Raw genomic sequence first — 18,399 nt, forward strand, 5'->3', positions numbered from 1 at the left:
GTGTACGAAAAAATATATAAACGAATATTTAATTATATGCTTATATATATATATATATGTACATATGTACCGCTGCTAGGTATAATTTTGGGGGGCAAGGTTCCGTTGGGAGTAAATTAAGAGGCCCACTCATCACCTACACTTGGCGATATTTTTTCTGGTTTTATAGGGGGAAGAGCATGCATCATATGTTATAGTACACGTGAGCGCTTGCAATAATTAATGTCGTGCATATGTACTTGGGCCAACTTTATCATGGTAAGAAAAAAGATCCTTAAGTTAAAACAGGTAAAAGTGCACTGCGCGGGGGGTTGCGCAGCCAAGCGTTGGCCGAGAGGAGGAAGAAGAAGCGCCTCGGCGATGCTAGGTGTATAGTGCTTGCCCCGCGCAAGCAATACATTTATATATATATATTTATATATATAGATATATATATATATATATATATATATTTATAGATATATGCATATATATATAGTATATATAATATATGGCAACTTAAGCATAACTTTTATATATAAAACAACCGTCGGTGCGAACATTGGTGTACGCCTTTTTATGTACATACAATAGAAAAAAAAAAATGAAAACCGGGATTTCAAGCTTTTTTTTCTTTTTCACCCTCCCCCTCTTTGGGCAATTAATTCATCAACATTACATCACCCACGTCATCACCCCATCAGCATTTGACCCTCTTGGTCCTTTTCAACTTTCAGTGTTCATGCATACCATATAAGGGGAATACCCCATGATGTTCACCACTTTCGCTTAACAAAAATGTTAACTTAATTCACTGAGGAAGGAAAAAGTGCAAAGTGATCTCGCATTTTTTTTTTTTTTACAAAAAGGTTCATGTTCATCATCCTCATCATCCGCATCATCACCGTCAAATGTGAAAGATTATTTTACCCCACCACTTAACATAGCGTGAGTCAATTTTTACCAAGAACAACAATTAGCTATATTTTTCCCACTTGGGAAGTTCACCTCCAGGGTGAAAAAAAAAAAAAAATCTCAACTTGTTTTTTTAATGAACAATCCGATGAACTGTTGGAGTTAGTTGTTCCCAAATGCCCAGGCGTAGGAAAAAAGAAGTTCATTGGAAGAGCAACAAAATGTATTACTTATTACTGTTGCGTACCTTTTTTATGTGTTATCACACCGATTAAAGGAGTATCCTTAACGAATGAAAACTAACCCCCCATCGCGTAAACGGAATAGTCACACCAAACACACCTTCTTGTAGGGTGAATTGGGATAATCGCAAAATGTCGTAGGGTCATGTACGTAGGTGTACATATTTGTCCATGCATACCTTTCGAATGGATTAACAGTGTGACATGTTATACGGACATTTTTCCTATTTTAAGGAAATTTTTTTTTTTTTCCCATAAAACATAGGCAAACATAAAAAGGGCACATTTCGTATGCTGTCGCGGGGCATATATAAATCCACAGCTCTTGTACTGCCATTTCTTATGTGACATTTTGGATATTCACTTTTAGCTTTGCATCTTTTTCGCGGATGACAAATTTGGGTCACCTTCCAGCCCCCCGTTAAATTTAAAATTTATGCATAAAACAGGTTTACGCATATTTAACAAGTTTACCCCCCACTTGCATGTTTTTTTTGTTTTTTTTTTACACGTACACTGCGTTCCTTTGGACGAAAACAACGCCTTTTTCAAATGTGAACATTTCAAAAAGGGGGGTGGGGTCCTACTGTTAGCTAAAAAAAAAATCAGCGCAAGGCACATATCAATTTTGTGGGCCTATTTTTTAAGGGGGTCACAAAAAAAAAAAAAAAATAAACTTCACTGATTGGAGGTAAAATTTTGTGGAAGCTTCTTCATTTTTAAATGAAACTAGTTCTTTTAAAAAAAAAATGTTGCAATTGATGTACGGGGAGTAATTATTTTTTTACTCTCCCCTTTTATACCCTTTGTACATGTTGCTATAAACGTGCATATGATAAGATTACGCCATTTTCCAAAGCGAGCACAAATGAGCAAAGGAGGAAGGGGGATGTGAGCTTTTTAATGCGCAGATCGGAATACTAGCGATGTCGTTTTGCCCAGAAAAATCGCTGCATTTTGGCCACTTCAGGAATTTGTTCTTTCTCGCCACGCACGTGAGTATGCATGCATGTATGTATGAACGTGTTTGTGCGTATGAATGTCCCCGCGCGGGTAATTGCTTGCCTGCGTGTGTCCAACCCGCGAAGCGGCCACGCGTGTGCACATGCTTCAAGTGAATTTTTTCGCGCACCAAACAGAGCGGAAAAGTTGTCCCCCCCGTACAAATATGTTTAGATATACATATATATATTTACATATACATATATATATATATATATATATACACATATATATTTATATATACATATATATTTGTATATACATATATAACTGCTGGCGCGTCTTAATCGGCACCACGACAACACCTGTGGAAGTTGCTTCGCCCGGAAAACATAAACGTACACTCCGTAACGAATCGCGACACAGTGAAGGTGCTCCGCTGTTTCAAAATGGCAAGGAAGGACAACATATGGATTTTGTGTAAATTCTACTGCGGGAAAAAAAGGGGAGTGGTCAGCAAAAAGCAAGAGGAGGAAATTATTAAAATTCTCGAAAGTTCAAGCACACCGCTGACCGTTTTGATTAAGGAAGTACGACTCAGCTTTTATCTGTCTCAGCATAGACAGTCGTGCACATACCACTTGAGTGTGTGCTCATCACATAGCCGTATATGCATACATACGTGGGAGTACTTAAGTGCGCAAACATCAAAGTAATATCCTCCCGTGTGCATAGAACATGGGGGCGACCACCCACATCTACTCCTACATAAAATGACCCCTTTTTGTAGGAATTCGATAGGAAAGCAACAACGCTGTATGGGAAGATATACAAAAGCTTAATTTTTTCTCGCTTCCTCGGTAAATAAAAAAAAAAATATATATCATACATTGAGGAAGTAGAACTAATTGGCAAATGAACTTACCTGCAAAAGCGCTAATACTTGCAGATTGAGCCCCCACAATTATTTACTTTCCCATTTTCTCTTGTCTCCCCCTCCTAGTCATCTTTGCAAATTTGAGGCTTCGACTTTTTATCATCCGAACTAGTAATGTGAGTACATGTGTCCGCTGGGCAAATGATCAAATTAAAAAAAAATAAAAAAAAAAAAAAAAAAACTAAAAAATTAAAAATTAAAATGCTGCCTACGCAACGACATAAAATAATCACTACGAGTATAAACATGGAGCATGTTGCTTCCCCCCTTTTTAGAAATTCAAACAAGACATTTCACTCTTGGCACAGTTTGTAACCCTGTGTGATGATTACATGGACGTTCAAGTTTTATACATTGGAGGTAGGACGCGCAGATGGGCCCATTCAGCTGTGCTGTTTGAGGAGCGTTATTTATATGTGCTTCTGGAGGAGGCAACATATTCGCACACGCAGGGGATTGGTAGTAGACCCAATATGTGTTCACGCATAAGTGGCACCCATCTGTAAGTGGAACTTTTGTGCATTACTTTGTTTTTTTATTTTATTTTATTTTATTATTTTTTTTTTTTTCCTTTTTAGTAACACTGCTCAAATGCAAGCGATTTTTGAAGAACCTGTTCATTCAGTTAAAAGTTGAGGAGAACATTCCCATCATTATGAAGTAAGCTATTTTTCTTAAGAGCGTTTTTGCAGAGTAGACTTTTTTTTCCTGTGGGCTTTCAACCTTCATGAAAACCTTGCCGTTATATGTTTCTGCATCTACGACATGTTTCGCCTGCCCCACATTGTGCCATCCCCTTTTTGCGCCATTTAAGGGAACTGGAGCGTTTATAGAAGCCTATCGAGGAACGGATTTTAAAAACCCTTTGACAAGGAGGCCAAACAATCTCCCGCTTTTTTATTTGCCGAACCGATTAGCTCATTTTGAAAGAAGCCTAATTTTGTGCTTCACACGTATGGAGGTATATGCCACATTTGTGTGCGGAAGTGTGTATCCACCGCTGCGCACTTTTTTAATATACCATTTGTACCATTTGTGCCATTTGTGCCATTTGTGCCATTTGTGCCATTTGTGCCATTTGTGCCATTTGTGCCATTTGTGCCATTTTTTTTTTTTGCACAAATTTATACGCGTGCAGCTGCGTTGTCCCTTTTGACGACAGTTCCCCTGCCCCCCATTTTTAAAGCATTACCATTAACGCTCCTGTTCGAATTAAAGCGCAGCGGAGGGATAATCCCCACTCTGTGGAGTTACCCATTTGTGAGAGCCCACGTATATGTAAAGATGTATTCAAATTTACATACGCATTGGGTGTGCCTTTTTTTTAATTAAAAAAAGAGCTTCCAAAGTATGCAAAAGGTTATGTACGTGTTTCGTTTTGTTTTGTTTTGTTTTTTTATGTTAAGTTTTTTTTTTCTTTTTTTTGTTAAACTCTTAGCTGTTTACGCAGGTGTAAAAAAAAAAGAAAAATATAAAATAAAAAAGGTATTAAAAATGTGATTGTATATCAGTTGGGCACGCTTTGCAAAAGCTGTTATACGTATGAGCTAACTGAACAAATAAACAACGGCATGCATATTTTTGTGTGTCCCATTTATCTGTTTCCTCTTTTTTCTGCAATTTATCCATGCAGACGTATCCTATCAATTATCCTTCGACTTTCTCTTTATGTCTTTTCTCTGTTGTTGTTTGTTCTTTCTTCTTTCAGTTAGTTTAGCTCTACGTAATGTTTTATATGCCAAGTAAGATTTGTCTATCTTGGACACCTCAATGGACTCATAGAACGGCTTGGTGTTTCTTTCCTTCTTGAATATACTACGTAATTGTTTCTTCTTTCTTAATTCTTTAACTACTTCTTTGCTGGAGTCCGCTGGTATTCCTCCAGTACTCTTTGTAGTTTTTTTATTTTTCAAGGGGATCATAACTAAGCATTTTTTATATTTCTCCAACCTTGCAATGTTTTTCTTTAATGTTTCTTCGCATCTATTTTTTCTCCTTTTGTCGACACAGATTCCTATGCTTTGGGCTGCAAGGGGATTTAACTTGGCTCCCTATAGAGGTGCGCAACATGGGGAAAAGTACAACAGGTGTAATTAGCATTAGGAGGGGCGGTTAATAAAAAAGGGCGTTTTGGGAAAAGTAAAATATTTTACACTCATTCATTAGATGACTGTATAGAACGGGATAAACATAACTGCTGTGCGATGCGCATAGCACACTATACGTATCACCATTTTGTGGTAGATATAAAATACGTACCTTCAATTCCTCAAGGGTGAAGCCTCTTCCAAGTCTGGATCTGAAATTGTACCTTTGCGTTGGGCACTGTACTATGGGATGCAATTTTTCAATAGGGGTTCCTGCATTTGCCTTTCTTCTTTTTTCCCTTAATAATCTTCTTTTTTTCTTTTTTATGTTTTTACTGAAATTTACTCTTACGTATCTTTGCCACCATTTGTGCAGGTGAACATTTGGCAATACGTTGTTGTGTGCCACCATTTTGGGAAGTTACTCGGCTTGCGTTCAGGAGATGAAAAAAGAAAAAATGTGCTGACTTGGGGGAGGGGAAAAAAAAGGTGAAGCACAATGTGAAAATATTTGCTATTCTACAGGGACACTTCTTCATTCGCGAAGTGGGCAAGTCGTTCGCAAACGTTTCATCCTCATTATGCACGCTCTTTCGAGCATCTCTCCATAAACAGCGAGGAAAAGGTAAATGCAGTGTTATCTCTCCCGTGAAAAGCGCGTAATGTGTGCCTCGTTTACATCTCTCGCAATTGAAATGGCTTCGGGGACCTCTTTTTACCCATTGGGCCGACTAAAACGCTCTCAATTGACGAAGCACTCGCGCAGGCATCCGCACGGTATCATCGCACCGTGCCATCGCACGATGGTATGCCCTTTTAATCGCCTCAATTTGGCATTGCTTTACATCTCCTCATAAAAGATATTACCTTTGCTTAAAACTGCCTCGCGGGGGAAATGAAAAACTGGAAGAGCTAAGGAAACAGTTGTACAAAAATTTACTGAGCTGTAAATAAATCGCACAAGTTACCAAGCTGCTAAATTGTGATGCCGCGAAACGATGGAAAAAAAAAAAAAAAAAAAAATCATACGTTTCTCTGATCCTTATAAATTGCAAGAATAGTTAAAATGAAAAATTATCACGCGACAACAATTGCTATTTCTTTTGCACGACCATTATTGTTCTTCACGTGTGAGTGCCGCCTCTGCCTATCAGTGCTATAGCGTAAATGAGCGAACGAATATTTTTTGTGAACAGTAAGAAATACGTATAAAAATATTGCGCAGTTTTGCTGCTTATGGAAAAAGTGGGCCACGTGACGTTATGCATTATACATAGCCTCTTTCATTATGTACTTGTAATGACGGGGGTGGACCCTTTTTTTTCCCTCTTTGGAGTGATTAAAGTGGGGCGCCAAAAGGTACGCAAGAGCGGGTTCCCTCCATAAAATAATTGCCCTGTCGCGTAGCGCACAGCATTTTAATTGTATTATTATATATGCTACCGCTCGACGTGGGGTGGCGTTATTTTTAACGCCCACCTCATGTGCTGCACAATTATTTTTACATACAGAATGGAAGAAAATGGTTTAAAAAAAAAAAAAAAAACGCGCTTGAATCGACCAACTCGAAACCTAACCAAGCAATAAAACTGTTGTGCATTCGCACGTGCTACGCAGCATACTTCATATTTACGTGCAGCACGGGACGCTACTAACTTAAGTGATTATTGTATGCATCTCGGGCTTGTAAAGCGTCGGCGCGGTTTTTCAAATGGATGTATATATACCATATCGCATTGAGTTGGGAGTGCCCCACACTGTTTTTAACGAGCAGCGCGTAAAATATATGTACACCAATTTTGTAGGGAAGTAAAAATTATATATGCAATGCATATGCGCTTAATTGGCATGGCTCCTCTGCTGCTTAATTCCCCTCTTTCGTTCTTTTAAAAAAAGCATATGTAAAAAAAAAAATAAAAAATAAAATAAATAAATAAACCGCTAAACAGATTAAGCAGTAAAATCAAATCAACAAAAAAGGGGTGATACATCCATGTACCACTATTTTGAGGAAAACACAACTTTTCCTTGGAGGAGATAAAAATTTTCATCCCTTAAATTTTGAGTTAACCCCCCATTAAGTCAGCCTTTCTCACGGTAAGAAAGCGCAGCTTGCAAATTAGTGACAAAGCGGCACAAGTTGAAAATTACTGCGTTATTTGTTACGTTTGGTTCTAATGCTGACGTGGTGACGCATTTACGTGATCATATGTACTCCTTATGATGTATGCCTCTCCGGCCGCGTGTGAAACATGCATCGTTAGTTTGCTTTCCCCCTCCAATATACGATTCACCTTGTGTTAAATTTTGCTTCACCTGTTTTTCCATTCCCAGTACAGAAAAAAATGACGACTAAAGTGAAGAGAGTTCAAACCTTTGGAAAAAAGGTACAACACGGAGTGTGAAAGGAGGAAAAGAAAAAAAAAAAAACAAAAAAAACAAAAAACATATAAGTCAACCCGAGTGTGGCGAAACAGAGGAAATAGCCCGGGGGAGAGAGGGGCACACACCGATTTTTCTACCCACGTAGCTGCCTATACTGAGTCCCAACCTGCATATGAGCATCCCAGCTTTTCTGTGTACACGTGCCCTTTGCCAAGAAACCGTTTATGCGGCACCCTTACGTTTGGCCAAATAATACCATATGGATCAACGAAGTGGTGTCCCGTTTTCGCGTTTTATTTCAACGTTGAGAGGGTGAAGTGACATAAGCCACCGTACTCAGTTGTTCACGTTTTGTTACTTCTCTACCAAGGGGGATAAGAAAAAATCGCCTAATGCGTTTTTTCATCCCTTCTTGAAATTGGCACCCCCACCCTGAGTTACCCATGACAGTTGGCATAACATATCAGCACTCCACGAATGGAGTCGTTGTGCCCTGTCGTTTTGGGGTGCCCTTCTCCTCCCCCAGCCCATAGATAAACCACCAGCTCCGTAGAACCGTCACATGAAATTCCTTTTTTCCCTCTGCCCATCTCTACAGAAAACATCCGTTGCCGTGGCAACCGTAACCAATGGAAAGGGTCTAATCAAATTGAACGGAAAAAATCTTGACCTAGTGGAGCCTTACATATTAAGAACCAAGGTGTACGAACCCTTATGGTTAATCGGGTCAGCAAAATTAAAAAATTTGGATATTCGTATCCGAGTTAAAGGAGGTGGTCAAACTGCCCAAATTTACGCAATCAGACAAGCTATTGGAAAAGGAGTGATTTCATATTACCAAAAATATGTCGACGAATCTACGAAGAAAGAATTAAAGGATGCTTTGTTAAGGTACGACAGAACGCTCCTTGTTGGAGACACAAGAAGATGTGAACCGAAGAAATTCGGTGGAAAGGGTGCTCGTGCGAGGTACCAAAAATCGTACAGATAATTTTACGTTATTTTATTGTTCACCTTATTTTAATGTTCACCATATTCTATTGTTCACTTTATTTTTTTTTTCACTTTATTTCTTTTTTCACTTTATTTTTTTTTTCACTTTATTTCTTTTTTCACTTTATTTTTTTTTTCACTTTATTTCTTTTTTCACTTTATTTTTTTTTTCATTTTAATTGTTGTACACGTGTGAGGGGGGATGCACATAGGCCTGCCCATACGTTACGTGCATGTTGCTTACCATGGGGCATCTGCTTAGTTGTGAATCTGCCTAGCTGCATTTCCTATAAGAGCTAATGAACGTGCCATTTTTGCAAAATAAAGAAAAAGAATCTTGGAACGAATCAGAAGCAGAGAATACGAAGCGCACCGAATCCTCGAAACACAAATGAGTCCGTTTTGCTCGTTCAGCTGTTTATTTATGCATTCGTGCATATACACGTGTATTCAAAAATTTTTTTTTTTTTCATTTTTGCCTGTATGCTAATGTGTATATATTTTATTTCACCCACGGCGTAGTGCGTAACCACTTGAACCCCTTTAAATAATCATTGCAATAGTGCCATACAATTGAGAAAAAAAAAAAAATTACGCAGTAGGCATGTGGGACTGATTAATAGTGGCGACACAACTGCACATGTTCAGTATGCTGGCAGAAAAGGAGACCCATAAACATACACACTGCAGTGTGCAATGTGAAATGTGCAACAGGTTCGATGTAGACAAAAAAAAAAAAAATCAGTTGGTGGGGAGCCTAACTGGTTGGTAACAAATAATTGGAAGGTGTGCCCCCCACACACTCCCCATCGGGGGAGGGGAATATGCCAAGTGTGGGTAGGGATGGCTGCTCCACTACGATGTTGCTACTTCTTAGGTGCACCCCGGTAAAGCTCGTACCTGCGGACACACGTGTCGAAATTATCGATAGGTAAATTGCACTGCTCGAAGTCATACCTGAGCATATCATAAATGAGTTGAAAGAAGGAATATGTCGGAGCCCACTGCAGCACTTCGCGCGCCTTTGAAGAATCGCCATGCAAATGGAAGACATCACACTCTCGATAATATTTGGAATCTTTTTTAATAAGCACTCGATCGTGTTGATCAACCCCGATCTCTTCCACGCCCGTTCCTTTCCATTTTAAAAAAATCCCAACAAAGGAAAAAGAAATTTCGCAAAATTCCTTCACCGTATGTTTTTCATTTGAACTTATGACAAAATCGTTAGGTTCATCCTGTTGTAGCATTAGATACATAGCACGGACATAATCCTTTGCATGTCCCCAATCTCGGTAGGTAGATATATCCCCTAACACTATAGCGTCTTGCTCATTTTTGCATATGTTTGCTACCCCTCTGGTAATTTTCCGAGTTACGAACGTTTCCCCTCTCCTTGGGCTTTCATGATTAAACAGAATGCCATTTACGCAGAACATTTGATACGACATTCTGTAACATATCGTTATGTAATGAGCATACAGTTTTGCAATTGCATAAGGGGAGACAGGATTAAATGGAGTGCATTCGTTTTGTATATCATCAGTGGAGCATCCATACAACTCAGAGGTAGAAGCATTGTAAAATTTTATATTGGGTAAGTTCGAAATTTTGATTGCTTCCAGTATACGTAAGGTCCCTACTGCCGTGGTTTCGGCTGTGTAGACAGGCAATTCGAAACTAACCTTTACATGACTCTGTGCAGCTAAGTTGTAAATTTCTTTTGGCTTTATTTTATTTATCAAGTTGCAGATACTGTTGCTGTCCAGGACATCTCCATAATGCAAATTGAGCTGGTCAAAAATATGATCTATCCTTTTGGTGTTAAATGAGCTGCACCTGCGAATGACCCCATGTACGATGTACCCCTTCTCCAGCAACAGCTCGCTCAGGTACGAGCCATCCTGCCCGGTGATGCCGAAGATGAGCGCGACGTTCATTCGGGGGGTGGGGCGGTGCAGAGGTGGCACAGGGGCAGCTCCGGGGAAGCACAGAGGCGGAAAAATTGCAGAAAAGTTGCAAAAAAATTGCGGCAAACCTTTTCTGTGTCGTGGACCGCTCCCGCTCTAATGGCAAACGTGTCCTTTATAAAAACACGAAAAAAGGTGCGCGCAAAATCACACGCGGGGAACACCAAACGCAGAATGCACACTTGCTAATTTTTCACTTTTGCAAAGGGATTCTCCTATTTGTGCAAACTGTTCGGTGTCCTACACATAGCGCATGGTGTACACCTATGAAGGGACAACAAAAAGTGAAGAACGAAAAAATTGTTATTCTGATGAATAAACGAAACGATCTTTTGTGCCTCCTATTTTTTTTTTTCTTCAATTTTTTTTGCACTACATAACTAAACAAACCCTTCTCAGAGGCGATTCCTTTTCCTCTAGCTTGCGATGCGTGGGCAAAAATTCGTTGCGCAGTAGGCAAGCACAATGCGAAAAAGAGTGTACGCAAATCTGTTTGGAAAGGGGAGGGTGGGACAGGAATGCTCATGGAAAAGCAAGCATGCAACTAAGCACAAAAAAAGAACAAAAAAAACAACAAAAAAAAAGAACAAAAAAAACAATATATATTTATTTATATACATATGTGCATGTAGGCAAACTACCATTTTATCGAGCGACGCACGCACCTATCGTTCCTCCTTCGACTTGGTTCCCCGCTTGAGGAAATGCCTCTTCCAGCTGCACGCTTGAACGGCAAGAAGCCATTCGCCATTTTATTTTATTTTTTTTTTTTTCCTATCCATTCGTGTCATTCATTTTTTTTTTTTTTTAACCCCTCCGCAGTGACAATCAAATAGAGAGCTATTCTTCCAAAGCACGCTGCGGAATTTTTTTTTTTTTTTTTTTCGTTGCAGCGGCAACAGTTAGTAGACTAACTTTGTTTTACTATTCGTTTGTTTGGTTATTTGTCCTTATTTTGAGGGAGGTTCCCACTTTGAGGGGTTTTCCCACTTTGAGGGGTTTTCCCATTTTGAAGCGTTTCTTTTTTTTCGTTTTTTCCTTTTTCCCCCCCTTCCTCCTTCTTTGTCACCCCCCACGTGCTACACTATGATATAACATGTTCGTTGAATTCCTTCTTTGCCTCCTCACATGGTGTTACGTTCATCGATGCAAAGGTCTACAAATCAGTAAATATAAAAATCAAAGTTCCTTTTTAAACAATTTGCATGCAGCGAATGTCGCACGTGGCTATCATGTCTACCATTTGAAAAGGGAAACATTCAGGGGCAGTGTCCCACTGCGCGTAGGAGGTGAGAGGCGGGGTCAGGCGCTGCTAGGTAGGCGCAGCGAGAGCGCCCGCCATGGGCATGAAGAGGATGTAGAAGAAGGCGACGAAGAGGATGTAGAAGAAGGCGACGAAGAGGATGTAGAAGAAGGCGACGAAGAGGATGCAGTAGAAGATGACCAAACGGATGACCAAACGGAGGACGAAGCGGACGACATAACCCGCGAGGAGCGCCTTGCGGCGTACGAGAAACTCCTGAACGCGCAGGGAGACGAAGAGGACCGGATGCTGTCCCCGAAATATAACATGAACATCTACAATGTGCTGGAGAAGCACTACGAGCAGAAGGAAGAAAACAAAGTGATCCTAACCATCCAAAATTTGAACTACGAAATTAGTAGCAAGAAAATTATAACCAATTTAAATTTTCAGGTGCATAAGTCGGAGTGTGTCGGACTTATAGGAAACAATGGTTGTGGAAAAACGTCGCTCCTAAACCTAATTTTCGATCATTCAGATAACAGCAACAAAAGTGTAATAATAAATAACAAAATGGCCAAGGAAGGGGTGATAAATTTTCCACTAACTGAGGAAAATATGCATGCCATGGTGAAGAAAAATAAATTTGACTTTCTGTACAAAATTTTGCATCACATGAAAATGAACTCTCTCGAGTTGTCCCAACTTTCATCGATTATAAAAAATAGAGATGTCTCCTATTTTGAGAAGATCAATAAAAAAAAAAGAGACAACAACAATGATCTTTTTTTTAAAAACGGAATCTTTTATTTCAAGCAGAATATTCACCTTCTGGAAAAAAACAATTTGACGGTGTTTGAAAAGGTACTGAATTTTTATCAACCCGTTTTAGACAAATATGAGGTGTTAAATTATATCGAAAGGGAGATCAGTCGGTACAGAAATTTGGACGCTGTTCAAAGGTATGCTGTGGGGGAGGCTACCGAAAGGTCCAATCAGTGTGCCACCGGGAGGGGTGGTGAGAAATACCCTGCGGGAGGTAGCCCAAGTGGGAAAGAGGTCGATCTAAGGAGAGGAAGCTACATCACGAAAAAGCATGTTAATATTGTCGAATGCGTAGAAACGAAGCAGGGCGGAGAAACGAAACAGGGTGGAGAAACGAAACAGAGTGGAGAAACGAAACCTGGCGGAGAAACGAAACAGGGTGGAGAAACGAAACAGGGCGAAGAACCGACCAACGAGCAGGCGCAACTCTTCGCGCAGTCCAAACTCTTCCAAATGGTGCTCAAACTGTACATGCACGAAAAGGAAAATGTGTTCAAAGAGATAAACCAAGTAAAAATGAATTTCCATAAATACCTGAACATTTTGAATTTAAAAAATTTACTACATGTCAAACTGAGCAATTTGAGCAACGGCTACATTATCCGAGTGTACCTCCTACTGCTTCTTCTGAGCAATGCCAAACTTCTCCTAATAGACGAAATAAATAACAATCTCGACATTTTTAACATTTTCTTCATTATGAACATTTTTCACTATTCTCTCAAGTATAAAGAAATCGGCATCGTTTTGGCTAGCCACGATTTCTTCCTAGTAAGCAAATTGTGCAATCGAATTTTAGATTTCAACAAAATTTATGGACATGACATCGACTTTAACAACATGGCATTATTAAAAAGGATAAGCAGAAGTGGGCATCAATCTATCCATTCTGATGTTGCACAGGAACTACAAAGAAAAAATGAACATAATTCGAACATTACCTTTTTTAAAGGAAATTACACGCAATACTTACACAGTATGAAGATACTCTTCGACAATAGGAGGAAAAAAAAAGAAGAATTAAAAAAAATTATGGACCAACTAAGTGCTGCCATAAATCAAGTCAAAAAAAAAAAAAAAAATTCATGCATCAGTCTTTAAAAAAAAAAAAGAAGAATTTAAATTATATCAAAATGTGTACTCTACCCTTTTTGATAGTACGCTCAATTATCAGTACATGTACTATAATTTGATATATAGCAGGAAGAGTGAGAAGGGGATAGCCAAGGGGGTTCCTAGCGAGGGGGGGATGCAGGAGGGAAGGGAAAATCTCGGCCACATGGGAAGTAACACTGCTGAGGGCAATTCGAATGGTGAACAGATCGAGGAGAAAACCGCTCAGCATACCGCTGGCAATGCCGATGAGCGAACCGCAAAACAGGAAGAAGGAGATGAAGGCGTGGAATCCTTCGTGTACAACAAAATGAAGGACATAGAAGGCAACATGAACAAGAATATCCTCATCGACATGAGCAAAAAAATAAAAACAACGAGCTGATAGAAACAGGCGAGAGATACGCAAAGAACAGCGTCTCTCTCTACGAATTCGACAACTTTTCCTTCTACTTTTGGAATAGAAAAAAAAAAAAATATATTTTTAAAAACATGAATCTGAGCATAAACAGCGGAGAAAATGTCCTCCTCTTAGGGAAAAATGGAATTGGAAAATCCACCCTCTTTAAGATACTGACGAATAGGTACAAGTTTCAGATGCGGACGGAAGGAGGTAGGCATAGAAGAAGCGCTTATGCATACGGAGATAGCGAGGATGAAGAGGAATATCTAGAGGGAGATGCCCACCTGCATGGCGGAGAACCAAGCAACGCAATCCCAATAAAAGACAAAATAGCAAACTTCGAAGGTACCATACACTGCAACTTCGACAACGTTCTCCTGACCTACTTTGAGCAAAACATGATTAAAAAATTGCACCTAGAAATTAACGAATATTTTAGGTACCTAATTGAGAAAGTCAACTACGAACCAATTCACTTCGACGACGGTTTGGATGTGGACCGCATAGACAATGTCGCTATGGAAAATTATGACGGGGTCGACTTTGACAATGACATATCTATCCCCTCCGCCAAGGAGCACTTCTTTTTCTACGTTCTAAATAAAACCAAGCCATTTTGCAACGAACACGACGTGACCAACATTGAGGAGAAAATAAAAGCGCTGCTGAAAATATTCTACATCGATAGCTCCACATGCATGAAAGATAAAAGTGGAGGGGAAAAAGTACGAATATTATTCCTTTCGTTATTTTTAAAAAAATCAAATTTGCTTCTCCTAGACGAAATAAATAACAATTTAGATATTTACTTAAAAAATCTTCTCCTAAATTTTTTAAATTATATTTATCAAGGCAGTTACATTTTGACAACTCACGATTTTTACATGATCAAAAATTTGACAAATGTCCACAAAATTGTGTACATATTTGATTACCAGAATATTTTTACTTTTTATAATGTACAGGATTTTATACAGAACTTTTACCACTTCATTTTGCATTCGTTTGACACGCTCCACATGGTTAGCTCGCGCGAAAGCAGAGCGCTCAGCGGGGTTAAGCAGGGTAAGCAGCAAGATCGGCAGCAGCATAAGCAGCAAGATCGGCAGCAGCATAAGCAGCAAGATCGGCAGCAGCATAAGCAGCAGGATCGGCAGCCGCAACAGCAGCGAGAGCAGCTAACCCGTTCTCCCCAACCCAGCCACGCTGTCTGTGGTACTTCTCAGAACAACGAAACCGAGAACAACCCACTGCATAACGAACGGGAGAAAGGCAACCCATATGAAGACCCACAGGAAGAGGAAAAAAATCAAAATGGAGAAAATTATGACCAAATACTGTACGATAATTACGACTATCAAATTTTGCAGTTCTTAAAAACGCAATATGAAAAGGATAGAAATGAAAGAAAAAATATTGAACAAATAACTGATCATGAGGAGGTCGACATTTTCGAAAAAAAAAAAGTCAATAGGAAAAATTTTGGGGGCAAAGGCTCTTCCGGGAAAATAAAAATAAAGAATTGGAAGCGATGGAAAAAGTGAACTCCATTCCCACTCAAATTAGCTAACATGGGGGAGAAGGATGTGTATATAGAGACGTACGCACACAAGCACAATTAATGAGGGTATGAGCGACACCCTGATTACTCAGAAACTTCGCTATGTTTGGGTAACACATATGTAGCGTAGTACCCTTGGGGGTATATTCACTGGGGGATGCTCCGTCTTTTTTTCGCAGATACACGACAATTGAAGCAGTTGCGCCAAGTAGAGAGCCAACTTTTTTTCATGGGTAACATAACCGGAGGAGTTCCCCACAGGACCAAAACGCGTATCGTACTCCCAAACGTATTCATTAGCTCATACATGCATAGGGACATATAAGTGTATGTCTTTTCCTCGGGTCAGGGTGCGTGTGGGGGAATACAATCCCTAAAACTTATGCCCTCATTTATACACCTATTTGGGGGGCAACGTTACGAAGACGCCTTCAGGAATTTCTGGACAGTTCTTCATTATGACTTCGACAATGTTATGTTCGACATCTCCCTGAGAATATGATAAGCGAGGAATTGATAAAAATTGGACCACGTGGGGGGAAGGGGGTTCACACAACAATTCCGCACATGCGTAGATGAGTGGAAAAAAAGTGCGCCAAAATGCCGAACACGTGAATGCATTTATGCACGTACGCATTATGCGCACGGAGGAGGAAGAGAGAGGACATACCTGTATGTCTATCTGGTCGGGGGCCCCATTTGCCCCCTTGATAACGGACGCACCGCACGCATAGAAGCGTGAAAATATTTTTGCCATTTTGTCCAATTTGACATACGTATGTAACCCCACTACAACGGTGACAACTTTTTTTCGTGCCCGCGTAGTCTTTTGTATGGTAATTTTTTGAGTCGCCTAAAGGGGAAGAAAAACAGGAGTGGTGAATATGGAAAGGTTATGAAGTGCCCTGCGTAGTTGCCAGCACGGGCGCCGACAGAAGCAGCTACGTTGAAGGGAACACTGTCTACTACATGCAATCACATGCGAAATAAATATACAACGCTGCTTTGTACGCTGATTTGTACGCAGCTTTGTACGCCGCTTGGTACGCCGCTTTCCACACGCTGCTTCTCGCGTGGCTGCTGGTGTTGTTTGTATTACATTCTGGGGGGCCTTCTTTGCCTGCCGCTTGTTGCTCATTTCCGAGTCGCCCTTTACGATGTCATAGTTGTACTTCTCCTTGTTCGCCTCCTTACACTGGCTGAAGGAGTTTCCGTACTCGCAGTATTCGTAGGGCATCCCGCAAACTGAAGATGGAGAAAGCGAAAGAAAAAAAAGGAAAATTTTAATTTTGCGCGTCCTCTTATAGGGGAAAAAAAAAAGACGCAAAAATGTACGTCACAGGTAATACATATAGACGCGCAGCTGCGCATGACTTTACACCCCAGGTAGGCATTCACGTGCACGCAGGGCACCTTTACAGTAGTCCACGATGACAGGCTCACATTTCGTTGCCTTATTTCTGAGGGGACTTTCTGTCGAAGCGTTCTGATCCTCCTCATTATTTTCATTTAAATTATTCGAAACGTCATTTGCATTTTCGTCATCTCGTGAATTGTCTCCATTTTTCTGTTCATCCTTGGAGTCATTACTTTTAACTTTGCTATTACTTTCTACAGCGTTTTTATTACTCGCACCTTTCGTGCCTTGCTTCTTTCGCTTTTTTTCTTCCTTTTTATCTTTCATTTTTAAGTACCTCAACTTTCTTTGGGATATTTTTTCCTGTCCAGATTCTTCCCCTTCCTGTTCTTCTTCCTCCGCGTCCGACTTTATTTTCATTTTGTCGAATTCGTTTTGGAGTTCTTCCATTTTGTGGAAAGCGATTGAGCGGTTGGTTAGGCGGTCGGTTAGGCGGTCGGTTAGGCGGTCGGTTAGGCGGCCAGATAGACGGTCAGGTAGGCGGCCAGATAGACGGTCTGTGGGCGGGTCCCTCTGCTTGGTGATTCGCCAGTTGCTCGTTGCTAAATCCACAGGAGGGAAGCTGGCTTTGTCCTGGTCGTCCTTTCCGCACCGAGCTGTAACGCTACGTTTACGACCAGGAACAAAGTTGCGAAAAAGAGCAACTTACTGTTAAAGGAAAATTGATTAATGGCTTTATGATGTCCCCCAGGAAAAAAAAGAGGCAGCTAAAATGTTTTGTTCATCATTAAACTGAAACTTCAAGCAAAAGACAAGGGTCCTATTTGCACGTGGCTACACGGGGGGAGCAAGCGTGATCAGAAGTTGACAATAAGCGTACGGTACGGCGTGGGCTTTATGGCAACCCTATCTATGCAACTGTTTGGTATGGTTCATATGCGTATTCGATCCTTCCATGGAATTCATGCGGGCTCACTAATGTACCCTATTCAGTGTGTTCACGACTTGGTATCTTTTGCCTGAGAATTGGCACGTCTTCATGGTTCGCTTCACCGACTGCTTCTTCTCTCGGCGTATGGCTCCGCTGCAACCATGGTGAAATGGTTACCATGTATTTATATAAACGCACAAATTATATGTATACTTTTTTTTTTTTTTATGAATAACGCAATGTTCGTCCTTTTGACGTATGCTTGGAACAGCAGATGTATAAACACAGTTAGGGAGCTGCACAAAAGTGAGCACCTCAGAGGTGTTACATTTCTCAACTCGTGTTATGTAACTCTGTGCGATTCAATTATCTTACTTTTTAATTTGGCAAACACAGTTTCGTTAAACGTTTACTCAGAAAAAGCGGCGCATTCTCGCAGTCTCCATATTTTTGCAAAGAGCTCAGTTGCTCAATTGTGTACATTGCGTAAGTAATACATTTGTATGCTTTTTTTAC

The 18,399-nt window shown here is 40.2% G+C and overlaps 6 protein-coding genes across 6 annotated transcripts; 3 read left to right on the plus strand and 3 right to left on the minus strand.

Annotated features, from left to right (window-relative positions):
* Positions 1-2,527: 2,527 nt before the first annotated feature.
* Positions 2,528-3,679, plus strand: PCYB_143410 (hypothetical protein; the record flags this gene model as incomplete). The annotated part of the gene is made up of 5 exons (XM_004224812.1): positions 2,528-2,668; positions 2,869-2,938; positions 3,082-3,131; positions 3,291-3,375; positions 3,594-3,679. 5 exons carry the CDS (start codon positions 2,528-2,530, stop codon positions 3,677-3,679), a joined length of 432 nt encoding a protein of 143 aa, XP_004224860.1.
* A 979-nt stretch (positions 3,680-4,658) lies between these two features.
* On the minus strand, positions 4,659-5,514 carry PCYB_143420 (60S ribosomal protein L13; the record flags this gene model as incomplete). Its single annotated transcript, XM_004224813.1, has 2 exons — positions 4,659-5,066; positions 5,275-5,514. The coding sequence occupies 2 exons, from the start codon at positions 5,512-5,514 to the stop codon at positions 4,659-4,661; spliced, it is 648 nt and encodes a 215-aa protein (XP_004224861.1).
* A 1,933-nt stretch (positions 5,515-7,447) lies between these two features.
* Positions 7,448-8,478, plus strand: PCYB_143430 (40S ribosomal protein S16; the record flags this gene model as incomplete). The annotated part of the gene is made up of 2 exons (XM_004224814.1): positions 7,448-7,489; positions 8,086-8,478. The coding sequence occupies 2 exons, from the start codon at positions 7,448-7,450 to the stop codon at positions 8,476-8,478; spliced, it is 435 nt and encodes a 144-aa protein (XP_004224862.1).
* Positions 8,479-9,346: 868 nt separating this feature from the next.
* Positions 9,347-10,420, minus strand: PCYB_143440 (GDP-mannose 4; the record flags this gene model as incomplete). The annotated part of the gene is made up of 2 exons (XM_004224815.1): positions 9,347-9,437; positions 9,486-10,420. The coding sequence occupies 2 exons, from the start codon at positions 10,418-10,420 to the stop codon at positions 9,347-9,349; spliced, it is 1,026 nt and encodes a 341-aa protein (XP_004224863.1).
* Positions 10,421-11,546: 1,126 nt separating this feature from the next.
* On the plus strand, positions 11,547-14,016 carry PCYB_143450 (ABC transporter; the record flags this gene model as incomplete). Its single annotated transcript, XM_004224816.1, has 2 exons — positions 11,547-13,580; positions 13,693-14,016. The coding sequence occupies 2 exons, from the start codon at positions 11,547-11,549 to the stop codon at positions 14,014-14,016; spliced, it is 2,358 nt and encodes a 785-aa protein (XP_004224864.1).
* A 1,981-nt stretch (positions 14,017-15,997) lies between these two features.
* PCYB_143460 (translation initiation factor) lies at positions 15,998-16,840 on the minus strand (the record flags this gene model as incomplete). Its single annotated transcript, XM_004224817.1, has 3 exons — positions 16,695-16,840; positions 16,266-16,448; positions 15,998-16,085 (listed from the first exon to the last, which is right to left on the minus strand). Coding segments are annotated over exons 1-3 (408 nt in total), but the record flags the coding sequence as incomplete, so codon positions are not given.
* Between the last annotated feature and the right edge of the window lie 1,559 nt (positions 16,841-18,399).

This window comes from Plasmodium cynomolgi, chromosome 14 (assembly GCF_000321355.1).
Source record: "Plasmodium cynomolgi strain B DNA, chromosome 14, whole genome shotgun sequence".
Classification (NCBI taxonomy): Eukaryota; Apicomplexa; class Aconoidasida; order Haemosporida; family Plasmodiidae; genus Plasmodium; species Plasmodium cynomolgi.